This window comes from Brienomyrus brachyistius, chromosome 23 (genome assembly GCF_023856365.1).
Source record: "Brienomyrus brachyistius isolate T26 chromosome 23, BBRACH_0.4, whole genome shotgun sequence".
Classification (NCBI taxonomy): Eukaryota; Metazoa; Chordata; class Actinopteri; order Osteoglossiformes; family Mormyridae; genus Brienomyrus; species Brienomyrus brachyistius.
In genome coordinates, this window is record NC_064555.1 from 20,788,413 (window position 1) to 20,799,529 (window position 11,117).

At 46.1% G+C, this 11,117-nt stretch overlaps 1 protein-coding gene across 1 annotated transcript; it reads left to right on the plus strand.

Moving 5' to 3' along the window:
* The first annotated feature begins 1,528 nt into the window (after nt 1-1,528).
* hepacam2 (HEPACAM family member 2) lies at nt 1,529-10,676 on the plus strand. Its single transcript, XM_048994196.1, has 9 exons — nt 1,529-1,910; nt 3,890-4,228; nt 4,403-4,687; nt 5,756-6,055; nt 8,682-8,807; nt 9,204-9,225; nt 9,339-9,382; nt 9,805-9,878; nt 9,988-10,676. Exons 1-9 carry the CDS (start codon nt 1,850-1,852, stop codon nt 10,096-10,098), a joined length of 1,362 nt encoding a protein of 453 aa, XP_048850153.1. The 5' UTR covers nt 1,529-1,849; the 3' UTR covers nt 10,099-10,676.
* Nucleotides 10,677-11,117: the final 441 nt, after the last annotated feature.

An 11,117-nucleotide genomic window follows, 5' to 3' on the forward strand; every position in this document is an offset into this window, starting at 1 on the left:
CGCAGTTATGCTGTCTGTGGAGGTGTGCCATCTGCATAGTGCTATAGACTATAGAGGGAAACACTTGTGTGCGCAGTAATGTCTCCCGATCTGGGTGGAGTGCGGTCATGAGCAAAGATGGCGTTGGCTGCAACAGGGTACAGAGCCGCTCTGAAAGTGGGTGGCTGGGATCCAAAAGTCCCCCCCTCCAACATCCCCCACCTCGTAGCCAGGGGGAACTGAGAGGTGGAAAACGTAACGCCCGGCACAGGGGGAAGGCCCAGAATGCCCCGTCGTGCGTGGCACCCCTGCACTTCCTGCTGCTGTGCACTCCGTGTTGTTTCCAGGCCAAACACACATGCATACGTACACACGCGTGGACACTCACGCCCGGACTGACATGCTAACACACGCTCAAACATGCAACTGCATAGGCTCTCTCACCTGCACTCGCACGCTGGCATGGCTGAAGCAGGGGAGGGGAGGTGGTCTGCACAACGTACACAGCGCAGCTCCTGTGAGGCCGCAAGTGCTCCGGAGCACCCCCCTCCCCACACACACACCACCGCTTCTTGGCACCTGCCAGCGGTTTCCACTCTGCGCTATGTCAGACTGCCGACGTCGGCGCCCCAGAGCCGCCGAGGAAGCGTCATGGCAGCGGGGTCGCCGAGTCCATGCCTGCTTTGGGACAAGGCAGCTGGTGACCTCCGAGCAGCTTGGGGGCGCCAGAGTGCCACTACTGGCCACCAGCCTGAGGTAACTACAGGTCAAAAGGTTCATGTTTTTCTCAAGCTCCGTTTCACCCTCAAAATACAAGGCTACAAATTAGCATGTGTTAAAAACAAACAGGCCGAAATACATCTAATTGTTGCACAGATAATGCAGCAGTATCACTGTGTATATGCATATCGGCAGCATTTTTTATATAATTTGAAAAGGCCTTTTCCCTCAGTTTGGTCAGATAAGAACTGTTTGTAATTATCTGTTCCACCCCCCCCCCCCCCCCCCCCACCTCCTGCGCCAAAGTGGATCACACAGAGCTGAATATCCAACACAATACTGCCACCAAGAGGACAGATCAAAAATGACAGTCACTTCCTCCATATAGGGAGGGAGATGCAGGATGGGAAAAGGGAACTAAGCAGCACCTACCATAGATGAGAAGGCTGTATGCACAAGTTACCTTAATGCCTTTAATGCAGAACGGGAACTGCAACAGTAATGAGCTTATTCATGACCCTTGTGATAAGAGCGTGATGGTGAGTTACAGTGTGATACAAGTATGACAAAGTAGAACCACAAGATACAAGATCAAAGTACGTCCAAAGAATACGGGGAGACTGGATGGCCGAAAAAAACTGCAGGGTTTATAAGAAACTGCTTAGCTGGATAGGAAAGCTAATATTGTGAAGTGCACATTAAACCCGTTTTAGAGTCGCACTGGTTCTGGTGTGAAAGCGAAGAGAAGATGCCGGTGTGTGAGCGAGCCCCCCCCCCCCCCCCCCCAATGGGCACTTTTACTAAATGGTTGGGGCTCCTTTGGAATGGCAGCAGGGGGTCAACATGAGGGGTTCTGGCCCTGTTATGCTCTCACATGGGGAGGCTGACATGGAGGCGTCCCAAGAAGCGATGAAGGTTTGACAGGAGAAGGACAGAGCGGGAGGTGGAGACAGGGAGAAGCCGGCCAGCACGTAGAGCGAGCACGGAGGCCCTGCCAGGTGTAGGTCTCCTTTGGTGTACCACGTGGACGGGGGGGCTGTGGGGGTGGGGCCAAGCACACTCTCATTTCCCTGGCAAATGTTGTCAGCAGTTCCCTGTTCCCTTTGCCCTGGCCACAGCCCGCCTGCTGCTCGGAGAGTAGGATGCTCAGATGGAGTCCGTCAGCAGTGCTGCGCTGCCACTCTTCCTTGGGGGGCTGCTTCTCCTCACAGGTAAGCCGCCCGAACCTTCGGTTTGCTGTTGCCACGGAGACCTCCTAAAGGTCTCACCGCGAGCCGCGCTGTGGATGGACGCCGAATCGCCGCGAGGGAACGAGCCAGAACTCAAAACGAAGCAGGAAATATTGTTCATAAATTGCTAGCAACATAACACCATCTTTCCATGTGTTGGTATTTTACCCAAGTGTATGTTAGTACCTGTCAATAACAACAGCAAGCATTTTAAAATTTCAAATTTTACCAGCAGCACTTTGCTTTTGCCGAACTGTACTTTCCTGGAGTTTCCAGGAAGACCAGATCACTTGCAAATGGTATCTGAGTATCTGGTATCTGTCTCGCTGCATGTAATTCCCCCGCTAGCGATTCCACTCTCGTTACCATCTTTTGCTCTGTGACTCAAAAGGATGTATTTCTGTTATCTGACCGTAATGACTTTCGAAGAGTTTCTGTCCTGAGCATGTGATGTGTATCTTACTCTGCACATTGAAAGCAATGCCCTCAACGTTATGGGGACCCTTGGATGACTTCCAGAAAATAAGCAATGTCTCTGACTAACAAACGCTACGAAAAAGAGTGAATGGTATATTTTTGCAGGCTGCCTGTGTTTTTGGTCCAAACAGCACGGGCACGAGGCCGACGGTGGTCATGGGGAGTGTCCCATTTGTAAAAGCGTGTCAGACTACCCCCATCTCCTCTATCAGTATAACAAAACAGCCCCCTAGTTGTTTGGGGATAACAGTGAGTCCACAGGCCAGCCTATTCATGACATTCCTGCACGCGTGTAAACAGTGGGCACACTTCTTTGAGTGTGTCCACACTCCCATCTCCCCATTCTCACCTCCCCCACCCAAGATGTCGAGGCACGTGTCATGGGGGTGGCTGTATTTATTATTTATGACATAACAACAGGCCCACAGTAATCTATTGTGATGAATAATATTGCCAGTCAGCAGCTCTGGTAAAGCTGCCTGTCTCCAGGGTAACTCTGGCGGGGGTGTGTGTGTGTGTGTGGCGACAGGGGGCGGGGGTGCTTATGTGAAGGCAGCCTACCTGCTGTCGAATGATCCACAGTCCACCTGGCAACACAGACGCCGACTGTCACGATCTCCACCCCGCATGCCCCCCCCCCCCCCCCCCCCCAATCCGACAGCAGACAATGACACAACGGCTCCTTGCAGCCCTTCTTAAAATTACCACTGAACTCCACGCAGAACAAACGCTGGGGGTCCTTGCTGCGACCAGAATCCCATCTATAACTCTCCAACGTGTCGAACACCCCATTTCTCACCACTGCGTATATGTCCGCTGGGTGCCTGACACACCCATCCTGTCTTTTAAAAAGTTCAAACTCATGATTAAAGGAAAACCCAGGTTAAGCGCAGTGCTCAACAGTCAGTCTGCAAAACGAGTGTTTGCTTTGAGACCTGTTTGGCCTCATTAATTGTTTAAATCCTTCAGGTGCTAGACAAATACTAAAGAAAGGCTTCATTCCAAGGTAAAGATTAAGTCTTGAGCAACTGAAAGAGACAAAACTGAAAACGTTTTAAAAAAACTAAATTCAAATAAAAATTTTGATATGATATTCACACTACAAATGATAATTAAAGTTCCTCATTTAGATTTTTTTTTTTTTTTTTTTATTTTACGGTGGATTTTCCAGGTGGTTATAATCACTTTTCGGTCTTTCTCAGTAAAAAAAATGACTACAAAATTTACAGTACATGTGGAGCTAATGTATGACTCAATTTGTCAGGAAATTTTAAACTTGTTTGTACAACTGAAGATCGGTAAATGATCACAAAGTAATTAAAAGTAAGGCATTGCCTTTCAATAATGGCAAATATTGTGGTCCTCCATGCTGACCTGCATGTCATTATGGACACCAATGAAACTCAGCAAAGGCCACCGAGGTCTCCATGAGGTTGTTCCCACTGATTGGATCTGCTTCCTGACCAATCCCATGATCCCTCCAGGAACCCATTCCACATTCATAAGCGTGCCCCCCGTCCTACATGGGGTCAGGGGAAGGCCTCTCCTCCTGCCAGTGAAATACAACTTCACCACGGCGAACGTGGACATCCAGGGTGACTGGAAGCTCCAGGATACGATGCTGGTGGTTTTCAGGAACCACAATGTCATCTCCAACCCGAGCATGGAGCACCGGCATACCTTCCTGCCCCCAAACGCATCGCTGCTGATCAACGTGCTGGAGGACAAGGCGGAGGGACAGTACAAGGTGGACATCCGGCTCAAGTTTGCCGACAGGCCTGATTTCATCGAGGAGAGCAGAGTGGTCCGAGTCATAGTCAACGGTAAGCAGATGCAAGAAATTCATGAGAACTCCATGGGAGGCCTTATCGATTTTAGCGGCATCTCGCTAATTTCCTCATATTTTGACATTAATCACTTGACCTGTTAACGTTAAAAATTGGGACGTGAACAGGTAATGAATCAAGCTGTAAACAGACACGATCTGTGTTCCCCAGTGCCTGTGTCTAAGCCAAACATCCACATGAGCCCCGTCTCTCCGGTTGTTGAGGACACGGACAACGTGACGTTGACGTGCTCGGTGGAGAATGGCTCCCATGTGCAGTACCGCTGGTTCCGGGACGGTGTCCCTGTTGGTGCTGGTGACCGGTACAGCTTCTCAGGGGATAATGGCAAGTTTGTCATCAGTCCTGTAAGGAAAGAGGACATTGGCGACTATGTCTGTCAGGTCAGCAACCACATTAGCGAGGAGAGGAGCAGACCGGTCCCCCTAAGCGTATTCTGTAAGTATACCATCCCCTGCTTGCAGCTCTTAAATACTCCTGTACAAAACAGATCCTTTTTCAGACAGATACAAAACACCTTTTCACATTAAATATAACTACACCTAGGAAATAATTAATTCACGCTCTCAGTGTCCACAAACTGTCCTGTGTAGAAGCAGAACTGGCTCTTATTTGCACAGTAGTCCCTTTGTCCAAACGATGACAGATGACAGATGACAGATGATATCATTTTTAGTCAAACTTGGCCGCAACCCTATGATTAACATCTTGTACCAGAAAGTGTCTTTGCTAGTTAAAGTTGCTTTTTAATTTTTAAATTTAAACAATGATATTAATCTATATTATTTAGTGGATTTATAATACTTTCTGATCAAGCAAGAGATACCTTTTTTGCAGGAAGCGCTTTTCAAACGCGATCGCCTCTGGTTAGGTTACGTTTTTTATCTATAGAGACAGGCCCCTTCTGTTTCTGAGCGAGCTCTTTAGCTGCAATGCAAATACAGTCATGTCGATGAGAGAAACGTTTGCCAGGGATTCAGGCACGTGTGTAGGACTGGGGATAAGGCTTTGGCACCTGCTGTAAGCAATGCCCAACAGGAGCTGAACGAGAACATGTACATATATTGAATCGTGGCCACTGTGCTTTTCTTTAAATGTATCCTTTGTGTAGGAATGGTAATGGTAATTGAATAGTAATTAAATGTCGTTGAACTGGTGGAGAATTAGGAGTGTGCCTTTAAGGTTGGTGCGTGCAAATACACATTTTAAAAGGATCCACAGAGTAATTAATGGTACGCGGAATAAAACAGTTTTGTATTTAAAGGTTTTAGAGTGCAGAGGAGGATTTTAGTACCATCCAGAGGTTAACGCTATGCCCAATTCTGATAGATATTTTGATCGAAATGTAGCCTACGTTGTTTTTTTCCATCAATCGAAACATTTTACCTTAGATGTGTCCGTCCGATAATAGGCAGGGTGATGATCCCAGTACTAACCCTTGGATAAATTCAAACGGTCTTTCCAATGATTGGTAAATATAAGGTATTCAGCCTGTCATCTTTGCAGATGGGCCGTACAACCTGGAGGTGAGTTCCCAGCAGGGCCTGAGGACAGGCGAGGTGTTCACCATCAACCCCGGGGAGCTAGTGTTATTTGACTGCCACGCTGATTCCAACCCACCCAACACCTGCGTGTGGATCTCCAAGAGCTGCAACTCCACTAAGGTGGTGATGAAGGGGCCCCGCTTGGAGGTGATGTCTGAAAAGCTGGCCCATGCAGAGGAGTATGTATGCCGTGCCTTCAACAACGTCACGCGAAAGCAAGATGAGACCCAGTTCACCCTGGTGGTGGCAAGTCTGGGCACTGGTGAGTGTCTCCTTGTTAAGCTTCTGGGGTAGAGCCAGTTTTTCGTTGATGTGGTGAATGTAACCTGTCAGATTTTCAAACTTGTTATTCTAAAGCACAAAATGTGATGCATTCAATGCGTCTTCCGAAATCCATAATTTTGATAATCATACTTTATAAAAAAAGACATAAGGCTTTTCTTAAACTCCACGGTGAGTACCTCCTGGCCAATCTTCAGGAGCACTGCCAGTTCTTCTTGGACGTGGGAAACGTTACTTGTAATGGGAAATAACCTTTCAGATTTTCAAACACATTAGTCTAAAACAGTGTTTCCCAACCCGGTCCTCAGCGACCCTCAAACAGCCCACGTTTTTGTTCCCACCGGGCTCCCTACCGGGAGCAAAAATGTGGAGTGGAACCCCGACGACCAGGTTGGAAAACTAAAGCACAAAACACGACGCAGTTAATCTTCCGGTACAATAAATTTTTATAAATTAAATGCATTTCATATTTAATAAAAACATAAGGGGCGGCATGGTGGTGCAGTGGTTAGTACTGTTGCCTCACACCTCTGGGACCCGGGTTCGAGTCTCCGCCTGGGTCACATGTGTGTGGAGTTTGCATGTTCTCCCCATGTCGTCGTGGGGTTTCCTCTGGGTACTCCGGTTTCCCCCCATAGTCCAAAAACATGCTGAGGCTAATTGGACTTGCTAAATTGCCCGTAGGAGTGCATGTGTGAGTGGATGGTGTGTGAGTGTGCCCTGCGATGGGCTGGCCCCCCATCCTGGGTTGTTCCCTGCCTCGCGCCCATTGCTTCCGGGATAGGCTCCGGACTCCCCGCGACCCAGTAGGATAAGCGGTTTGGAAAATGGATGGATAAAAACATAATATTTCATAAAACATGACACATAATGCTGAACCTGATGTCATATGTAAATTGACAATGTAATTATTTACAAAAGCTCATGGTAACGAGTGAATCAGGCAAACACAAAATTTATCTAATTCATCGGCCGCATTTGAGCAGAGTCAATATTGTGTTATGGCTACACGTCATTGCCACCTGTACCAAAGACTTACGGCTATATTGGAAAGCAAATAGCACACAGCAGGTGCTCAGTGTTTACAGTACTGCATTCTGGCTCCACATATAGAAAAAAAACTGACGCAAAACAACCCTGCTGCAAAAGGAGCAATAATCATTTTGGTGAGTTGAAATCACTTCAAGAAAGTGGGCAAAGGGTTCATTGAGGCAGATGATGATGAACTGCAGCATGAGTGATAGTACCCTTCAGTGATGATCTTAGAAAACAGCAACACCTAGAGGGAAGTGACGTCCCTGGACATGTCAGTGGAATAAGGGGTCAGAGAGCTGTCCTTATGACCTTTGCATGAGCAGGACATGCACATATGTATAATACATATATGTATTATAGAGGACAATACATATATGTATATATTGTATTTTATTTTATTTTTTATTTCAAATTTTTTATTGTTAGATACTACTGTTATTGTTTAAGGATTTTCTGCATTCTGCTTATTTCTGCTGCACTATCCACTTTGCTGCTGTAAAATGCAAATTTCCCACCCGTGGGACGAATAAAGCCTCTTATCTTATACACTGGGGACACGGTGCACTAGGGCAGTGTGTCTCAGTCCGGTCCTCGGAGACCCCCTGATCGTCCACGTTGTTTCACTCTAGCTGGTAGGGAGCAAAAAAACGTGGATTGTCTGGGGGAACCTCGAGGACCAGATCGCGAAACACTGGTGTGGGTGGGGTGTCTGGCAAGGAGATGGGAAGGAGCAAAACGTGGAGGGTTCCAGAGGACAGGGTTGGGAAACACTGCGGTAGAGTAACCAGAGAAGTGACAGGGTATGTTCGGGAATGCACTACTGTAGATGTGGAGAAAAGACCAAAATAATGCATTCCACGGAGTCCAGGGTTCACTGATGCCACTTCTGTAAATAAACACTGCAGTGCCAGCCGTGGTAACCTGCAAAGTCCATGTCCTGCTCGTCAACCGCTGTGCCACTTCCTGGAACTAATAAGACAGACCTGGCGTGGCTGCGGACGCCCCATGTTGAGGTGAAGTCAGACAGCGAGCTTATCTGTTCACCTGTAATTACTCACAGTATAAGACTGACCTCTAACTTGCATGTTGGCTCAAGCCCCCATCCGAATCTATTCAGTCCTCTCCATTCGCCCTCCTTTCCAAGAGCCGACATCTCTGACGACATCATTTCCTGTGACCTTTCTTTAGATTTAGTTTCTCTTCGTAATTCTTTTGAACCGTAACCCAATTATGGTCTCCACCTCATCCCAACCCGCGGATCGCGGCGTGTTTCCAGGACGAACACGAGATGATGAATGGATAATGCTTCATTTCCTTGGCGGCCAACAGGTTGATCACGATTGGCAAAATATCCCAAGGGGGGAGCACCATCCTGCTTGGAAAAATGTACCAGTGGAATCCCCCTGCCCCACTCCAGTCAGCGATAAAATATACCGTTGCGATTTGATAGTGTTTTATTCGTAGAAGTAGCTCTCACTGTAAAAAGAGTCGGACATGCCTGACCCTGATTAAGATATACATATAAACTTAGTAATATAATTTATAACATTTGTCTGCGGTTCTCTTTGTAGGAAAAGCGAAGCATTTGCAGACAGGAAGTTCGGTGTCTCCACTGGCAGTCATCACCATTTCGTGCCTGATCATCATTGCCTGCATGCTACTGATTCTCTTCAGGAGAAGCTGCCGGCCTCATCGAGGTGGGAAAGCGTCCAATCAGCAGCTCACGCCTGGGTCATGTGTTTCATCGGTAGTTGGTGGAAACAGAATCCAGCACACAGCAGATGGATCTTTCTGTTGCACTTAGGCCAGTGAACTTGGGTTGTCACTGTGACAAGAGACACACAGTGGAGATACTGCCATCTGTCTCACTGTTCCTTTGCAGGACTTAAACCAGTGTTTCCTAATCCGGTCCTCAGGGACCCGCACACAGTCCATGTTTTTGCTCCCTCCCAGCTCCCTGCCCGAATGGCAACATTTTTGCTACCTCAAAAATATGGACTGTCTGTGTGTCCGTGAGGACCGGGTTGGAAAATACTGCCTTAAAATGTTTTTTTTTTAACTCACCTTTTCTTTTTTTGTTCTCTTTCCCCCAGTTATCATGGACATGTATAACAGGTATGCAGTGATTCCGCCTGTGGTTCAGAGATCTCTGATGTCTGTAAGGCTCTGATATCTTTGATGAATAGTCTAATGAAAATCATAAGCTAGAATGATTTGGTTCTCCGCAGAAACCACAAGCCACTGATGGACCAGAAGCGGACACACCTCTCAGGTGAGAGAGCACACTCTGCTTTTCCGAAACATGCTGTTAATAGACGTTCATCAGTCTGGCTGCATAAGCTTTTCCCTACACTTTGAGGTGTTGCCAATTAATAACAGAAAAAAATCTGAAAATCCATGTCAGGAAGGACATTTTGAACTACTTCAGGTTTTACAAACTACTTTTAAACCGAAGGGCCCCTGTGCTTGGCGAAATAGTTCAGTTCCTCTTCTGCTTTGACAGGTTTGTTTTCTTAATTTCTGGCTCAAAGCACCCTCCCTGACCTGGATTATCTGGTCACCCTACACTTAATCCATTTAATTCTGATTATTCAAAACCAAACGTTTACTTTTCTCTTCATTACTCTGAGGTCACGCATGTGCATGTTATGTTTTACTTTGTCATTTGTTTATTTTTTTTCATTACTCCGCAAGGTCACGAGGATGCAACCGAAGACTTTGGCATTTATGAGTTTGTCACCATTCCGGGTAAATCAGATTCCACACGGGTACGTTCCCTCATACACTACTGCGAATTGCCCTGTGCGGTATTCAGAGAGCACGGGATGCAGCCTATTGCGACTGATATTCCCTGTCTCTTTGGGTTTGCTCATCCAGGCATCCAGCAAGTCTCTCTCGGGGCTAAATTCTGTCCAGGATTTGCATGCCACCATCTATGATGTCATCAGACATATTCCTGAAACGCCAACGCAGGGTCTGATGAAGTAGAAATTGGAAGTGCTTGCCCTACGGATCACGTTAGGAGTCTTTTTCCAGAACTCGAGAACTTTGGGTGCCAATGCCCTTTTCCAGCTCTGACTGTTCCCAGTGAGTTTCGTGTGATTCCAGGAGAAAGTACGGAGTCTCTCCAACACTTGGTCCTATTTTCCACAACTGGGCATTGCCCAATGTAGCATCTCATTATTGCCAATCCCATTATGTAATATGTAATATTATTTTAGTATCAGTAACCACATACTGCAGCAGAGACTCCTGGTAAGTTTATTTATTTAAATGCTTTGCTAATATTGTGTAAAGCTTGTTTGGTATGGTTTGTTTTGTGTGACAAGAAACCAGACTGGGAATGTGTTAATGCTGCGTAACGTCAGTGTATTCCTCTGTACTCCGTACTCTGTACTCCCTTCATTTTTTCCCATTCCAACTGCAAGAAGATACATAAGATCTTGACATTTTCTCTGGACATAATTTTGAAGCTGGCTTTCAAAGTTTTACGAGTGATTGCACAATTTGTGGGCTATCTAAGATGTGTACATTTTGTATTTTAATAAAGATTTATTCACAGTTTATTATGAATCTGGGCAAAAATGCAACCTGCAAACCTGTGCTATGCTGCCTTTACTGAATTGTCATGTGACTTATTTGTTACTTATTTGTCATGTGCTTATGGAGAGCTATGGAGCTCGTGTCTACACCAGGAACCTCTTTCAAGGGATAACTGAGTGAGGAACTTTCTGGAAGAACTGCATAGAGGAATCCAGCCAATGAAGTGAAGGAAGTGTTTTTTTTTATTTTGTTGAATTGTCTGACGTGAGAATTTCTATGTTTTTCTAAAGAATTATATTTGAGATATTATATGTTATAATTTTTTAATTTAATCATATAAGGAATTTTCTTTCTTAATTAGTGAACTAAATTACTCATTGACATTTTATTTCCATCTTTTTAAATTTATTGTTACATGCAATGCTTAGCATTTACATATTTTGCTTTCATAGCTAAAGTAACTT

Excerpts from the sequence above, each read along its gene's own strand:
- hepacam2 (XM_048994196.1), top strand. The coding sequence starts at position 1,850 with ATGGAGTCCGTCAGCAGTGCTGCGCTGCCACTCTTCCTTGGGGGGCTG. Across the intron at positions 6,056-8,681 it reads GGTGGCAAGTCTGGGCACTG|GAAAAGCGAAGCATTTGCAG; the intron begins GTGAGTGTCTCC and ends TTCTCTTTGTAG. Across the intron at positions 8,808-9,203 it reads AAGCTGCCGGCCTCATCGAG|TTATCATGGACATGTATAAC; the intron begins GTGGGAAAGCGT and ends TCTTTCCCCCAG.